The sequence below is a fragment of the Marasmius oreades genome, chromosome 2 (assembly GCF_018924745.1).
Source record: "Marasmius oreades isolate 03SP1 chromosome 2, whole genome shotgun sequence".
NCBI classification, from domain to species: domain Eukaryota; kingdom Fungi; phylum Basidiomycota; class Agaricomycetes; order Agaricales; family Marasmiaceae; genus Marasmius; species Marasmius oreades.
The window spans coordinates 1,712,952-1,728,046 of NC_057324.1; the positions used below are offsets into that span (position 1 = coordinate 1,712,952).

General features: G+C 47.5%; 7 protein-coding genes across 7 annotated transcripts; 4 read left to right on the forward strand and 3 right to left on the reverse strand.

Annotated features, from left to right (window-relative positions):
- Positions 1 to 19: 19 nt before the first annotated feature.
- On the forward strand, positions 20 to 2,022 carry E1B28_004153 (uncharacterized protein). The gene is made up of 9 exons (XM_043148611.1): positions 20 to 277; positions 337 to 422; positions 479 to 556; positions 607 to 737; positions 792 to 900; positions 948 to 1,271; positions 1,338 to 1,771; positions 1,833 to 1,917; positions 1,977 to 2,022. The coding sequence occupies exons 1-8, from the start codon at positions 45 to 47 to the stop codon at positions 1,914 to 1,916; spliced, it is 1,479 nt and encodes a 492-aa protein (XP_043013211.1). The 5' UTR covers positions 20 to 44; the 3' UTR covers position 1,917; positions 1,977 to 2,022.
- Positions 2,023 to 2,063: 41 nt separating this feature from the next.
- Positions 2,064 to 2,685, reverse strand: VTC1 (vacuolar transporter chaperone; the record flags this gene model as incomplete). The annotated part of the gene is made up of 5 exons (XM_043148612.1): positions 2,064 to 2,107; positions 2,160 to 2,184; positions 2,250 to 2,347; positions 2,416 to 2,452; positions 2,518 to 2,685. The coding sequence occupies 5 exons, from the start codon at positions 2,683 to 2,685 to the stop codon at positions 2,064 to 2,066; spliced, it is 372 nt and encodes a 123-aa protein (XP_043013212.1).
- Positions 2,686 to 2,942: 257 nt separating this feature from the next.
- Positions 2,943 to 4,009, reverse strand: E1B28_004155 (uncharacterized protein; the record flags this gene model as incomplete). The annotated part of the gene is made up of 9 exons (XM_043148613.1): positions 2,943 to 2,975; positions 3,028 to 3,263; positions 3,318 to 3,398; positions 3,448 to 3,546; positions 3,599 to 3,608; positions 3,658 to 3,713; positions 3,773 to 3,832; positions 3,896 to 3,947; positions 4,004 to 4,009. The coding sequence occupies 9 exons, from the start codon at positions 4,007 to 4,009 to the stop codon at positions 2,943 to 2,945; spliced, it is 633 nt and encodes a 210-aa protein (XP_043013213.1).
- A 40-nt stretch (positions 4,010 to 4,049) lies between these two features.
- E1B28_004156 (uncharacterized protein) lies at positions 4,050 to 5,488 on the forward strand. The gene is made up of 4 exons (XM_043148614.1): positions 4,050 to 4,193; positions 4,255 to 4,347; positions 4,403 to 4,456; positions 4,512 to 5,488. The coding sequence occupies exons 1-4, from the start codon at positions 4,080 to 4,082 to the stop codon at positions 4,533 to 4,535; spliced, it is 285 nt and encodes a 94-aa protein (XP_043013214.1). The 5' UTR covers positions 4,050 to 4,079; the 3' UTR covers positions 4,536 to 5,488.
- A 651-nt stretch (positions 5,489 to 6,139) lies between these two features.
- E1B28_004157 (uncharacterized protein) lies at positions 6,140 to 8,908 on the forward strand (the record flags this gene model as incomplete). Its single annotated transcript, XM_043148615.1, has 4 exons — positions 6,140 to 7,418; positions 7,471 to 7,757; positions 7,811 to 8,381; positions 8,439 to 8,908. The coding sequence occupies 4 exons, from the start codon at positions 6,140 to 6,142 to the stop codon at positions 8,906 to 8,908; spliced, it is 2,607 nt and encodes an 868-aa protein (XP_043013215.1).
- Positions 8,909 to 9,100: 192 nt separating this feature from the next.
- Positions 9,101 to 11,841, forward strand: E1B28_004158 (uncharacterized protein; the record flags this gene model as incomplete). Its single annotated transcript, XM_043148616.1, has 6 exons — positions 9,101 to 9,389; positions 9,442 to 9,510; positions 9,564 to 9,778; positions 9,834 to 10,305; positions 10,364 to 10,676; positions 10,728 to 11,841. The coding sequence occupies 6 exons, from the start codon at positions 9,101 to 9,103 to the stop codon at positions 11,839 to 11,841; spliced, it is 2,472 nt and encodes an 823-aa protein (XP_043013216.1).
- A 54-nt stretch (positions 11,842 to 11,895) lies between these two features.
- E1B28_004159 (uncharacterized protein) lies at positions 11,896 to 15,092 on the reverse strand (the record flags this gene model as incomplete). The annotated part of the gene is made up of 9 exons (XM_043148617.1): positions 14,885 to 15,092; positions 14,451 to 14,827; positions 14,129 to 14,401; positions 13,753 to 14,068; positions 13,413 to 13,704; positions 12,824 to 13,360; positions 12,626 to 12,772; positions 12,395 to 12,577; positions 11,896 to 12,345 (listed from the first exon to the last, which is right to left on the reverse strand). The coding sequence occupies exons 1-9, from the start codon at positions 15,079 to 15,081 to the stop codon at positions 11,896 to 11,898; spliced, it is 2,772 nt and encodes a 923-aa protein (XP_043013217.1). The 5' UTR covers positions 15,082 to 15,092.
- Positions 15,093 to 15,095: the final 3 nt, after the last annotated feature.

Consider the following 15,095-nt stretch of genomic DNA (forward strand, 5'->3'; position numbering starts at 1 on the left):
TATCAATTCTCGTGACCTTCTCATTTCTCCTCTTGACCGTCACAATGGCCGCCAGTATTGCTGACGTTCGGAGTGCACTTTCCATCCCAGGTCATGTCACCCCAAATCGTCTACAACAAGTCAAGAAACAACCATCTCAATCCGTCAAGAAACCGGAAGGAATATCACGAGAACTATACTCACTCATCGGGCCCTCTGCACCTTCTCTCGCTGCCCAGCTTGCAAAACCCCGCCTCAAGCAGAAGCCTAATCTAGGAGGCGGTGGAAAAGTGAAATGGTACAGCATTAAACAATTGCATTTGTTTCCAACGCGAGTCATTTGAAGCCACTCTTCAGGGAATGGCGTAATTTCAAGAACGGTGCGAGGTCGGATTCGTTAGAGCTGGGTCATTGGGTGAAAGCTTCGGTCGATCCTGACTCCGGTACGAAGTGGCTGAAAGTTGCTTTTAGCGTCGCAACGCTAAAAAGAAGCCCGCAGAGTATCCCTTCGCCAAATATAATGTCCAACCCACCAATTACATTTGGTCGCCAGATGAATATGCTCGACATCTCGAAGGTCTTGAAAGAACGGTTGCCCTGATTACACGTTACCGATGATACTTTCAGATCCTGAATGGACTCAAGAAGAGACCGAATATCTATTCAATCTCGTGCAAGAGTACGATATGCGATGGTTCGTCATTTTCGACCGATATGAGTACCCTAGAGGGGAAAAGGAGGCAGGGCGCGCTATAGAGGTACCCATTAAATTCCGAATAGTCTGGATCTGTCATTCACCTAGCACTTGTCAGGACCTTAAAGAAAGATACTTCAGTGTTTGCCGCAAGCTTATCCGGAATCGAACGTGGGCAGATGAGAATCTCAAAACTCATCTTCAAAACTTAATGCAATACGACAAAGGTAAGGTATGAATTTAGTTGACAACTAAACTGAAAAGGCCTAATTAGATCGAGAGCAAATGCGTAAGCGGTACTTGACGAGCCTGGACAACCGCACACCGGATCAATTGCAAGAGGAAGAAGCCCTATTTATCGAGATTAAACGTTTGGAACAAAATGAGCGCAAATTCAAACGAGAACGAGAAGAACTTCTTCGCATCATAGCAGGCATTGAAGCAGGATTGCCGGATATTGCGGATGAAGATGCATCCGTTAGCCTCTCTCTTGATCCCAAGAGGAGGAAGAAAGGGATGGACTTCGAGATTCCAGCAACGCCTATACTCACTGCTCCCGTAATGAAGAAACCTCAGTCATATAAAAACGCTGCCCACGGTGAGGTTACATAGATCTCTTTCTCTTTTCTGTGTCCGGCTGAAGTGGTGCCACGATTGCATACAGATGCGCAGCATTGTATTATTCGAAACGAACCTTCAGGGACAACGCCAGCCACTAAAGCAGCGCATACACCTTCCTACATGCGTTCCTATAAGCTTCCCGTGCCCAAAGCTGCCATTGCGCCACGAGTCACACAGATACTGGCCGAACTGGGTATACAACACAATAGGCTGGTTATGCCAACCAAAGATAACTGCGCACTGCTAGAGTCATTGCTAGAAACGACTACGGCCTTGGTGGAGACCAGAAAGGTCGTAGACAAAGCGGACTACGAAATCAAGGTCCTAAAATCCCAGCTAGAGGTTCGGGAGAATGAGGACGAGGGGGATGGCACAGCGTCTGTGGGGGAAATTGATGACAGTGATGTTTTCGAGACACAGAAGAACGGAAGAGGTGAAAGCATCGGAAGTACTCGTAGTACTCGGAATCGAAAACTCGTGCGTCCCATACATATATATTCTCTATTGTCCTGTCCTGTCCGGTTAATACGCTTTTCAGTGCCGTCGGTCCATGTCCACATCCTCCGTTGATACCTCTGTGACACTTCCTGTCCGAGCTGTTAAAAGGCAGAAACGTGCCTGAGGTGATCCATCTTTATGCAGTCTTATAGTTCCCCGTTGCTCATACGGTGCTTGTGTATAGATGTGCTTGTTTCATATGCAGGTATTTTCAACATTCATATGTACATTAGTTATGGATAAGAAATTGAAAAACGAGTTTTGTTTGTGTTTAGTCCTGGGTGAACCGTAATACAAAATTGACAATGACGGCGGCTAGAATGGTTTTAGACCACCATCGCGTCTTCAACAAATAGTTTGAGCTCACCTAGCAATGCAATACAAAGCAACGTCTGGGACCCCATGACACAATCACTAATTAGAGTTTCTCTCGGTGATAGAAGGACACACAGCTCACCGGACCCAGCCTGTCATCGTAGGGGCCCTTTCCCCCTCTGCGTATGGATGCCGCTCTCCAATGATATGTATACAGTGCGTAGGCCATTATTGCCATTGCTGCGCAATTAAACAGATCGTTTGAGTTACGGAGGAAGTGGACAATAATGATCAGTCAAAAAACGAACCAACAACAGAGAACATGGCAGCACTGATTTGGCCGACCTAAACCACCAATACAAGAGGTGTATTAGATATCTGGAGGATAGTTCAAGTCTGGATCGCAATACCTTGTCCCCAAAATTCAAAAGCCCGACAGCAAGACCTCCAAGAACGACAGTAAAATGCAGCCAGGACAGAAATGTTCGTTCGTTCGCAAAGGAGACTTTTGGTTCAACGCGAACAGGAAGAGCTATGCGTTTTGCTGCTGTACGTTGTAGGAGGGGCTGAGTCGACATCCTAGCGTGATGATCCGAATGGAACGAGAGTAATAGGTACTTGTGAAGGAATCAGACTTATGTAACGGGTACTTATAACTCAAAAATCAATTTACATAAATTTGGAAATTCGAATGGTCCACAAACTTGCCAGCAACCTGCACTCTCTAGCTACCCGAATTCGTGGTATCATGTAGTGATACGTGTGACACAGATATTGCCTAGAGAGCATTTCACACCGACGACACCCCCACTAGTACCATACGGAAAGTAACCAGTCATCTTTGAACTCCCATCATCTTCAGACGATCCTTATTACCCTGTCATCAGGAGAACTGGTGATGAAGAATACAAAGGACTCACAGGGTGTATGCTCGGCCCACTGCCCTGGCTTGGAGATGGGCTGTTGAAAGCACCTGGCGATGGGCCAAAGTTGGGGGGCGGCGAACCGAAAGTGTTGGGAGGCGGAATAAAATTACCAGGACCTGGAGGTGGCGGACCCGTGCTGTTGGGACCAGGCCCGGGCCCACCCGGAGGAGCATTGGGCGGGAAAGGCGGTCGAGCCCCGGGAGGAAGGTTAGGTGGAAATGGCGGAGGACCTAGACAACCGAAACTGAGCATTTCACGATAATTAACGGGATAGAAGCTCAAACCTCCAGGGAAGCCTGGCGGTCCCATGCCAGGAGGAGGGGGCATCATAGGGAAACCTGGTCCGGGAGGGAACGGTGGTCGTGCTGGTAATAGTAAGTAGGTAGCATCAATGTTATGTATTTTGTCACCTACGTGGGCCTGATGCCATAGGCGGAGGCATCTGTCCGGGGAATCCGGGTGGAGGAGCACCCAAATGCTGGGGACCAAAGCCAAAACCACCAGCCGGAGGGCCTAATATCATACAATAAGTTCGACTACATTAAGAGTTGTTGGAAGAATTCACCTCCTGAGCTCTAATAAAAGGTCAGCCAAATGGTCGAGGCTGATACGAGATACACCCACCTCATAAGCTGAAGTGATTTGGTCAATAATATTTTGAGCTTTATCGTGACCGAGAGCTGTTTAACGCAAAGAACTTTGATGAGAGTGAACAACAAAACATGATAACATTCCTTACATGCATAATAGTCTTTCACGTTGGCCAAGTGATTCCTGCCGCTATTATGAGCCTTGCGAACTGATAGTGGGGGTGGTCAGTATATTAATAAAAATAACACAGGCCAGTCAAAAAAATGCCCACCTGAAGCAGAGTCATGAGTAAGAAAAACGTCGCAGTAATCACAATAGTGTTTCTAACGCGGGAAGTCAATTCGGCGGCATAAAACAAAGAATGAAGAGGAAAACATACAGGCATGGTGGTTGATGACAGAGTCGAGCAGCGGAGTTTGATTCACGTCGCTCCCATACGCTCCGCTGTCGCGTTCATGGATCCCTCTTCGTCGGGCATTCAAGAGCCCTTCGACCTCATTCGATTATCTCTCAGTGAACGTGTATTTGTAAAACTTAGAGGCGACAGGGAGATGACAGGCATTTTACATGTTCGCCAGATCTCATCCACCGAAACCATCGTTCTCTGCTGACTTTGTTGTCATTGTTCAGGCATATGACGGCCACATGAATCTAATCATGAGTGATGTGGAGGAGACTATAACGATCGTCGATACCGAGTCGCCGGAGGGTAGTAATGTCAGCGTACGTTCACACCGACGTTTAACCCACATTCCAATCTCTCAAGCTTATTTTATAGGTCGCAAAGCGAAAAATGGACATGCTCTTTGTCAGAGGAGATGGTGTGATTTTGGTGCGCACCCCTGCCTGACTTTTTCGTTTTTGTTTTGACATCTGCGTATTTGAAGGTTTCACCTCCATCCAGATCGTAAAATACTCCTGGTTGCCTCCGAATTTCTTCTCATTTCAACATCCCGCGCTTGTAGTTTTACTATGAATGATGTACGGCAACACACGTTACCACTCAGTATTCATCGGCCTGGTCCGAGTTCAATTAAATAAACCCATGACGGCCCAAGTGCAAGAACCAACTGGTTAAATATACTTTCTTCTCGGCGAATTGTTCTGAAACGAAGGGTGCGTAGCAGGCCTTTCCCCCAGTAGCTATGAAGACCCAATCGCCTGCATATAAATGCCGCCCTGTGGATGCTGTGTATCCCAAGACGGGTGATTGTAAACTGCGACAGAGATTGTGTGGCAGGGTACCCTACGGCAAGATGTAGCCGGAAGTCTGCGAGGAACTTTTGGAGTTCAAGACTGTTGGAAAGGATGATTCCAACGACTGCGTTGTCTTTGTTCCAACAAGCCACTCGGTGGGGGGATCTTCGGGCAGAACATCGTCAGGCTCAGGTGCTATACCACCCATGGGCCATGTTTGTTCTTGTATCCATGCACAATGGATGATTTTCATCTGGTCAAAAGGGATGGAGGTGCAGGATAGTTCTTGAGAGCATAGAAAACAAAGACTGACAACGAGCTCCATGGGCAATCTTTTCTTCAGGCTCACACCACTTGACAATCCTTTCCACACCTTTTCAATCCCCCCTTTCCATACCTGATCATTAGTTGCGGCGTTCGGTGTATTTAGCATGGTTTCCAGCTTGCGGCGAGATGATGAAGGAGCAACAGGCTCCCGAACGTGGTCAGTTGGTTTTAGCCATAGAGTTCGTCGTGCTATATAATACGAAGGACCGGGTGGAGGAAGATTAGAGCACTTGAGTCGTTCTTCAAATGATTGTGAGTGCTTAGACACGGAGGGAGGATGGGAGGGTATCATCCCCGAACTCCTAAGTCCCAGCTCGAAGATCGGAGCACAAACACTCTTGTCCAAAATTCCCACGAAAGTTATGTTTTCCGAGAAATATTTCCGAGACCACCGCGGTTACTTTTATGAAGACTCATGCCAGATTCACATTGAACGTAATACTAGTGAAGCAAAGGTAACGACCATGATTACGAGGAATGGAACAACGCCAACAAGATCCATACGACGAAAATTTCCACTCACAAGCTACACGCGAAATCCGCAACGCCGCTAGAGGCAACCAAAGACATTAAACAGTTGATCATTGGCGTCAAGTGCGCCCGTGCGCCTTACTACTATAGAAAAAAAAAGATAAACTGACTACTTAATAGTAAAAGCACTGTTCAAATTTCTCGTTCAATTATGAAGTCTCCTACAGGCAGGATTTGCCTTCCAACTATGGAAGTCATTGTTTGAAAAAAAGATAGTATGTCGATTTTATACTATATATTTCAATGATAGTTTCTGCTTCGGGCTTAAAAAACGCCATACGTCCACTCTTCTCGATCTAAAAGGTATGGCATTTATGGTAAGATGTATCTGTTGTATGGGGGGAGTCAAGCTGAGGAACTTCAAATTAGTCACTCAGATAGATCTTTAGATATTTACACGTGTTGTGGAACTTCTGGTGGTCAGTCAGCCTGCCCTGCTCTGCCTTGCAACTGAACCGCCATGTTGTACAAACGTCCACCCTCTACGACATCCCTCTCCGACGATGACGACGACGACGACCAGAACAAGTTCATCGTCCACGATGGCCTTGCATCTACCTTTGCAGCTGCTTCGGCCAAATGGGCTTCCCATTGTGGTCCTCTTCCTCTTTCCTCTCAGAACGCTTCTCCCATGTCCAGCCTTCCACCAGAGATTCTCATTCATATCCTTAAACATCTACAAATCCCTCGCGACATCTACCACACCTTGCAAGTTTCAAGGAGATGGTGTGAATGCTCAGTGGAACTCCTTTGGCACAAGCCAACCTTCAACAAGCTCGAGCCTCTCATTAAACTTACGAGGCTTCTAGCTTCTCCACGACAAACTTTTACCTACTCCAATTTCATCCGTCGCCTCAATTTTCTCTCCATTGGACCAGATCTAAAAGACGATGTTTTTACCGTCCTTGCCAAATGCGATCGCCTGGAGCGCCTTACACTCGTGGGATGTAGCGCACTTTCGAGCACCACACTATCCCGAGTTCTTCCTTCGTTTCCCCATCTCGTTGCCATCGACCTCACTGGTGTCGAAAATACTTCCGATTCTGCCATCATAGGTCTTGCCTCAGTTGCTAAGCGCCTCCAGGGTATAAACTTGGGAGGTTGTAAGGAGGTTGGCGATGAAGGCGTGTTTGCACTAGCCGCCAACTGCCCTCTTCTTCGTCGTGTCAAGCTTAGTGGGCTTGACATGCTGACGGATAAGCCCGTCTCTGCTCTCGCAAAATCCTGCCCCCTTCTTCTTGAAATCGATCTGAATGGTTGCAGGCTTATTACCGACATTTCGATACGTGATATCTGGAGATTCTCCACCCATATGCGGGAAATGAAGCTGTCGCATTGTCCTGAATTAACAGACGCCGCCTTTCCCGCTGCATTGAGGCGAGACAAAGTTCCTCAGATGGATTCACCAAACCCCTTCCCGTTGTCCTCCAAACCAGAAAGTGATGAGTTGCCTCCCCTCATTATCCCTCGGAACTTCGAACATCTACGGATGTTAGATTTAACGGCCTGTTCTCAAGTCACTGACGATGCAATCGAGGGCATCATATCATATGCACCCAAAATACGCAACCTGGTCCTGAACAAATGTTCGTTGCTCACAGATAGATCTGTTGAGAACGTCTGTAGGCTAGGGAGGCACCTACACTATTTGCATCTGGGACACACGAGTAAAATTACGGACAAGTCTGTGCGAACACTTGCCAGATCATGCACACGGCTGAGATATGTTGATTTTGCCAGTGAGTTTGATTTGCGCCTCATCTGCTCAAAGTACAGCTAATTTGGGTACAGACTGTGTGTTATTAACTGACATGGCTGTCTTCGAGTTGTCAGCTTTGCCGAAGCTGCGACGTATCGGTCTCGTACGGGTTAGCAATCTCACCGATGAAGCGATATATTCTCTTGCGGATCGACACGCCACTTTGGAACGGATCCATCTTTCCTACTGCGACCAAATCTCCGTTATGGCTATCCATTTTCTTCTCCAGAAACTTCATAAATTGACTCACCTCAGTCTCACTGGAGTACCTGCTTTTCGTCAACCAGAGCTACAGCAATTCTGCAGAGAACCGCCACCAGTGAGTACATTCCCTCGTTTGAGCCTCATAGCTGGTTCTAAACATTGCGTTAGGAATTCAGCACGACACAGCAATCTACGTTTTGCGTTTACTCTGGCAAAGGCGTTTCGCAGTTACGCGCCTTTTTGACTGAACTATTTGACCGTATCACTGAAATGAATGGTACCGATGACACTGAATACGAAGATGAAGAATATGATCCGGATGCATATCATGAAGACACCCCAGAACCTGAATTACCCGATGGCGATCAAGATGATGAAGAGGAGTTTATCTCTCGACGGATGATCACCCCTACCGCTGCTACTCGCGATTTCGTCCAACCACGACCTGTCATCGCACGGCGGCCAGCCTCACTGGAACGCGAGGCTGGCCTTCCCTCGACCAACTTCCATGGTATCGTTCATCATGTACCTATACAAAGCTCGTTTACTCAGCATCCCACTGCGGGAGGTTCTCGAAGATTAGCAGGTCCTTCCAATACCACTTTTAGGACATTGGCAGATGTGTTACCCCTTGTGGAGAACCCTAACTCGCCTCCACCTAGTGACGTAGCTTCGAATCTCAGCGGAGGCACAAATCAATCTAGCGGTGCTGGTTTCTTCCGCAACTATCGAGAAGGAGGTGGGTCGGCAAGAAATAGCGGTGTCATGACACCGGATTTGAACTATGCCGAGATAGGTCACGGCAGAGGTGCGCAACCAGGGATCCCCATGGCGAGCCAACAGTTGCGGCGTGGACAGGGTCATACCCCTCATAACCGTGTACCATTCATCGAACCAGAACGTCTCACTTTACTCAATTCGACGCGTCCAATTTCTGCACCTTTGTTGGAGTTGAACACGTCCCCCCTCTCTAATCAAGTTCAAGCGGACGACAATAATTGGCAATATCTCGATGCAGACACATCTAACGGTGGTGGTGGTTCCAGCGGATCAACAGCGAGGGAATTGCATGATTCAGTTCACTCTGCGCTGAGTGGGACTGCAGCGGACCCCAGGGGGCGAAGCGTGAAGCGAAGTCTTCGCAATACCTTGAATGCTGCAGAGCACTACGCTAGTTCGTTCCTATTTGGTCGTTCATCCACTCGCATTCAACATGAAGATGGGCCTAGCGCATCCGGTAGTGCAGCCAATCCCAATGGTCATTAATGGACCACTTCGTGTATCATTTCGGATTCTGGAACTTCTATTTGTCAATCATCCTTTCGATGTACTTTAAACCCATGGATGGATTTGCCTGCTAGACTATTCGACTATTTACCCACAAATTGTATGTCCATGTTGTATATGTAATCATGATTCGTTCTCGTTCAAAGTTGTGCTTCCTCCCTAACTCCAGTCATGTCAGGTTCCTCTAAACCAGATCCACTCATCTCACTCTTCAAATCCATTGGACTTACTCAAGCAAAAGCTAACGAAGCAGCCAAGTCACCGAAGGCAGCGGCCACTTTGAAGAACTTGATCGATAGATATTCGCTAAACTCGAGAAATGATGTGAACGAAAAAAATGCCGGTCTCATTGCAGCGCTAGCAGGACAGTTGGCCAAGTCGGACTGTAGTAATGATACCGAAAAATATGTCCTCGAAAAGATTCTCGATGGAAAGCTCAAGTCAGTCGATCAGGTTACAGGTGAGCCGTCGAGTTTGTAGATGGCTGGACTTGATTGATGAGAATTTCACAGCTGCGGTGAAATATGTGACCTGTCATTCTACAATTAGTGACGCCGAGTTCAACGAGGAATGTGGTGTTGGTGCGTTTCTTGCTATAATCGCCGAGATTGCTGGCTGAACTTGGGCAATCAAGGCTATTCAATCACACCAGAAGAACTCTTGGATCGTGTATCTGGATTTGTTAGTTCCAATTCAGTCTCTGGTTGGGATAAGCTGGGCCAGACCATTAGCGGTGTGAAGGCTATACCTGCGTTACGCTGGGCTAGCCCACTTGAAATCAAGAACGCAGTTGAAAGCACCTTCCTCAAGGCATTTGGATCAAAGGAAACAGGTAAACCGAAAGGGAAGGTCAGCATTCATATTCAGTTAGCTTCGATGCAACGGTCGATAGAGTTTATCTCAGGAGTCGAACCAACCTTCAAGGCCCACGAAGGACCAAGGAAATAAAACCTCCGACACGACCTCAATGCAGAAAACGGTCTTTGAAGAAGGTTTTCTCGGCGCTTTGCACAAGCCCGGTGATAATCCGCAGATTCATCCCCACCTCAGAGAACAACATCTGGCAGCGACCAGTGGTCAAGTTTGGACGAGATTTCCTCCTGAACCTAATGGCTATCTTCACATCGGTCACTCTAAAGCCATTTTTGTCAACTTCGGTTACGCCGCACACCATGGTGGAAAATGCTACCTTCGATACGATGATACAAACCCAGAGAAAGAGGAAGCACGATACTTCGAAAGCATTCTCGAGACGATTCGATGGCTGGGTTTTGAGCCTTGGAAAATCACCTATTCGAGTGATTATTTCGACGAGCTGTATGAACTCGCAGTTGAGCTCATTAAACGCGATAAGGCCTACGTATGTCATTGCACTCGTGAGTTAAATCTGCGCCCACCTATGAATGAGATCCTGATGTATTCACCTTGTATCAGAGGAGCAGATCAAGTACGATCGGGGTGATCGAGGAGAGGGACAAAAACGCGAGAAACCTCGGGCGTGTTCACACCGTAATCGTGCCGTTGAAGAAACATTGTCCGAATTTGTGAAGATGAAAGAGGGAGGATACAAACCGGGAGAGGCGAATCTTCGGATGAAACAGGATCTAGAAGATGGCAATCCTCAAATGTGGGATCTCACAGCGTACCGAATCCTCGAGACCCCTCATCATCGTACGAAGGATAAATGGAGGATCTATCCCACATACGACTTCACTCACTGTTTAGTTGATAGTCTTGAGAACATATCGTGAGTCCTGCCTAACCTTTTCAACACCGATGGTGACTTTCGCATGCCTAGACATTCGTTGTGCACGACGGAATTTATCCTCTCCCGCGTATCGTATGAATGGTTATGTGACGCATTGGAGGTTTACAAACCCAGGCAGTCCGAATATGGCCGATTACACCTGGAGGGAACAGTAATGTCGAAAAGGAAAATCCTTGCCCTCGTTGAGGAAGGTTTTGTTAAAGGATGGGATGATCCTCGACTGTATACCCTCATTGCATTGAGACGGCGTGGGATTCCTCCTGGCGCTATCCTCTCCTTCATCAATACTCTAGGCGTATCTACTGCCACGACCAGCATCGAAGTAACGAGATTTGAACAGTCTATCAGACAGTATTTGGAGAACACGGCTCCCCGTCTGCTTATGGTGATGCGACCGCTCAAAGTGACCATCGAAAATCTTCCAGAGGACCATGTCGAATTCGTGACGAAGTCTCTCCACCCTAAAGTCTCTGTACTGGGAAATACGACCATTCCCTTTACTCGCACAATATATATCGACGCAGATGATTTCCGCGTCGAAGACTCAAAAGACTACTTCCGCCTTGCGCCCGGCAAAACTGTCGGTCTTTTCCAGGCACCCTATCCCATGACCTGCACTTCGTACAAAACTGATCCTACCACAGGCGGGGTGACTGAACTTGTCTGTCGGTTAGAGAATGAGGGTCCGCCGAAGAAACCCAAAGCATTCATCCAGTGGGTAGCAGAACACGCACCATCGGGCAGCCCGGTTCGGGTGGATGAGACAAGGATATTCCATCAGCTATTCAAATCTGACAAACCTAATAGTGATTTCCGCTCTGATATCGACCCCAATAGCTTGGAGGTGGTAAAAGGAGCGTTGGTTGAAGTAGGCTTCTGGCATCTGGCCAAACGGGCTATTGAAAATGCCCGTATGGAGAGTCTTTCTAGAATGAAACCATCGAATACGTCCGATGTCGCAATTGACCAGCTTGTAGGCAACGAGTGCGTCCGTTTCCAGGGTCTCCGGATTGCCTATTTCTCCCTTGACAAGGACGCTCGCATTGCCTGTTTGAGTGACGAGTCGGCTGAACGCAAGCAAGGGGATTACGTGGTACTGAACCGGATCGTATCGTTGAAGGAAGACACTGGGAAGTCGGCATAATCGTGAAAGAGTAGATGAATAGATGTACACAGTGTAGAATATAATCATACAATGTTATGCGGCTACAAGGGCGTGTAAGTTATATATCTCTTTTCGAACCGCATAATATACATCGGACACATTTCCCTCTAACTCGACTTTTCCGATCCCACTTTTTCGGACGGCTACCGTGTTCTCAAGCCTATTGGAGGCGTCCGCATTACTTGCACCACAGACCAACACACCTTCTCCAATAAGTTCAGCGTTAATGCCGATCGCAGTGAGCCGAGATTTCAAAGTGGTCAGTTTTAGCTCTCCGATCATTGTCGAGCTAGGAAGAGTAGCAACTGGGCGTGAACCCAGAATACGCGGTTGTTGCCTTCCAGCGTCTGGTATACTTTGGTCATCTGAGTGTTCTGAGTGTTCTCGTGTAGGTCTGACGGAGACCGGTTCCAGGACGGGGATAATGGAGCTGGCATGAGCAACAACTCTTCCGGTCACGAAAGCGACTTCGTTATCTTCGAACTAGAAAGTTCTGGGATCAGTGTTGTTTTTCGGTAACGGATCGACTTACCTTGGACATCTTCAAGTTTTGAAGTAGTTCGTCACTAATAGAAATGGAAAAATTACTGATTTGTTGCCCGATTTGGATGCTTTCACCAACTGCCGGTGTATGAATGTCCTTTGTCATGGCGCGGATGTTAGAGCAGCTCTCTATAAGAGCCTCTGTAGCGCCTTCAGAAGCATGGACAATAACCTGTTTTCCTTATCAGTGACTTTAAACAGTGACTCAATGGAAACGGACCATTTTTCGGGGACTTATTTGGGGGATGATGGTTTTGATCGCTCGACCATCAGAGAGCCCTTCCATATCTACGAACAGGAGCCGACAAGCCATCTGTACCTCAACTTCAGACGAAACAAATTTCGACGGAGGTTCTAATGCTTGCCGCTATCGAGGGAAATCAGAAGCGATTTCACGCAGAGTAAATGAGGTCTCTACCTCTACTTTCTCGGCTTGCCTACGGCGGGGATCGTTAGGGTCACTATTGTTGGCTTCATCTTCGAGGATCTTGCTTTTCCGTAGCCACATCCCAACATCAATGGTTTCACCATAGTCATCCACTCGACGCTTCTTTTCAACATAAGGAAACATACGGAAACGCTGGGCCTGTCCATCTACGGATTTGAAGAAGGAGGTGCCTTTTGACACATTTCCTTTGAGGTAGATGTCGTAGGACAATAGCTGTTTTGTGAGACCCTCATCTGTGTCCATGTTCCAAGCTGCTCGGTCTGTATTATCACGTTTGTGGCTTTTGCCCTCGTACTCGTCGTCATCCCCATCACCAAGAGTTCTCCTGACTTCTTCCTCATCATCAGAGTCATCAGAGTCAGAATCACTGTCGTCTTCGTCTGCTTCAAGCATCCTCTGTCTGCGAGCTAGGGCGGCTTGTGCAGCTTGCTCTTCCTCTCGAGCAATGCGCTCTTGTTGCAAATGTGCTTCCAGCTCCGCACCTTGAAGGGGCACTTTGGCATTCATCTAGGTGATCTTTATCAATAACGGATTTTTCGGGTGGCAGTACCGAACGCACCTGTAGTTTGAGTACTCCGTCCATCATGATATTACTTCCAATTTTCCCTTTGTCCCACTTTGTTTCGGACCGTTGACTTTCGTTCCACATATTGAACAGCACACGACCAAGAGTGCCCTCTTCGGAGCGTCCAGTTAACAGCACGACATTGTCAGGGATAGCCGCAAAATTGCAAAATAACTGTCGGGACGGTCCATGTGACAGCGAGGCAGGAACTGCCAAAATGAGTTTAGGGTCTTTGGAGGAATATTTCTGAATCAGCGCTTGAGGATTAGGAAAGAATTCGAGGTGTCTGAAAAAGTTCAGATGATGTGCAGGATTATACCAGAGACCGACTCACTTGAAACGAAGAGCGAATGCACCTAACGCTTCCTCGTCACCTTCATCGTCCCCTCGCTTACGTTTACGATCATGTCGGTTGCCGGTCCCATCTTCACCCACATCCTCTTTGCTGATAGTGCCTCCTAACCATTCCATCATGCTCCGGACGAATGTCAACATCTCAGTTGCAGAGCGAGAAAGTAAACATATGGGAAATCGCAACCGCGAATAACTCCAATGTTGATCCAGCAGCACCAGCAGTTCCAGAATGCGTGTACTCGGATCACACGGAAGAAGTAGGGATGATTTCGACGACAAAGTGGACGTTACAGTATCTATGCAGGTTGAGATCACTGATCAGAAAAATATCCAAATCTTGGGATCATGAAACGCACCAATGAGTGCCGCGTCCCGATCCTTTCGTCGACTCGAGATTACAGAGGCGCGTTCAGCGTCGGTGATAAGGAGGTCCGGTCTGGCTAATGGCTCAAAAACGCCTCCAACGGTAGATCGTAGAAGAACAGTGCCGTCTAAATGGCGTTCTCGCATATGGTTGATATTCACAGCATATATGATAGTCCCAGAAGATGGTGATCTAATTTTCCATATAGTTCCACCGATGGTATGTCCAGCATTGAAAGGAGTGATTGTCAGACCCTGGCATTTCCCTGGACTGCAGTAAGCCAATGTTAGCCTGAGAAAACTGTAACAAAAAACCTTGAAGGTGTGCGGGTTGTGTATAACGAAGCGTGTTTACGGAGTCAAATGCATCCTGAACCTCTCTTGTCGTTGCAATAAATCTCCCCGACGTAGCAACCCGAAGCTGGGCTACTGCAGAGTCGCCTAATGTCTCCTCGACTGGCGTTACTCCTTCTATTTCGTCTACATTGGGCTTCTCGCCTTCATCACCAACATCCTGCTCGTCTCGAATAGTTTCCGCCTCTTCCATTGCAGCAATCCTTGCCATAGCCTGGACGGGGAGTGTCGTGTACGCTGGGGCTTTAAGTCCCCACCGAGCATAGGAATACGCGTAAAGTCCTGAATGAGCCAGGTCTCCATGAGACATTAGAATCAAGTCAACGGTCGGAGCACATCTATTAACTATTCAGTGTATATTCATGAGATGGAGAAAGGCTGGAAATTTTATTCACTCTCTTAGATTTCGGCAATATTCGTCCCAAGTGTAACTCGTCGAGCCCTCTGATTCAGAAGCTGATTGTGTTTCTGGATTCCAATCCGGGGATCCGCAGTCAAGTAATATTCTGACATCGTCAATCTGAAGTAAGTAACATAGAGGAGTTGTGCGGGACTTGCGAGCTGCACCAGAGAGTGGGGTGAATGTGATCATGTACAGGCAAAACT

Bases quoted from the DNA above. Each gene is read 5' to 3' on its own strand.
- E1B28_004153 (XM_043148611.1), top strand. From the start codon at position 45: ATGGCCGCCAGTATTGCTGACGTTCGGAGTGCACTTTCCATCCCAGGT. The intron at 278-336 runs GTACAGCATTAA...GCCACTCTTCAG, and splicing joins GGCGGTGGAAAAGTGAAATG to GGAATGGCGTAATTTCAAGA. The intron at 557-606 runs GTCTTGAAAGAA...TGATACTTTCAG, and splicing joins ATATGCTCGACATCTCGAAG to ATCCTGAATGGACTCAAGAA.
- E1B28_004156 (XM_043148614.1), top strand. From the start codon at position 4,080: ATGGATCCCTCTTCGTCGGGCATTCAAGAGCCCTTCGACCTCATTCGA. The intron at 4,194-4,254 runs GTTCGCCAGATC...GTCATTGTTCAG, and splicing joins AGATGACAGGCATTTTACAT to GCATATGACGGCCACATGAA. The intron at 4,457-4,511 runs GTGCGCACCCCT...GCGTATTTGAAG, and splicing joins GAGGAGATGGTGTGATTTTG to GTTTCACCTCCATCCAGATC.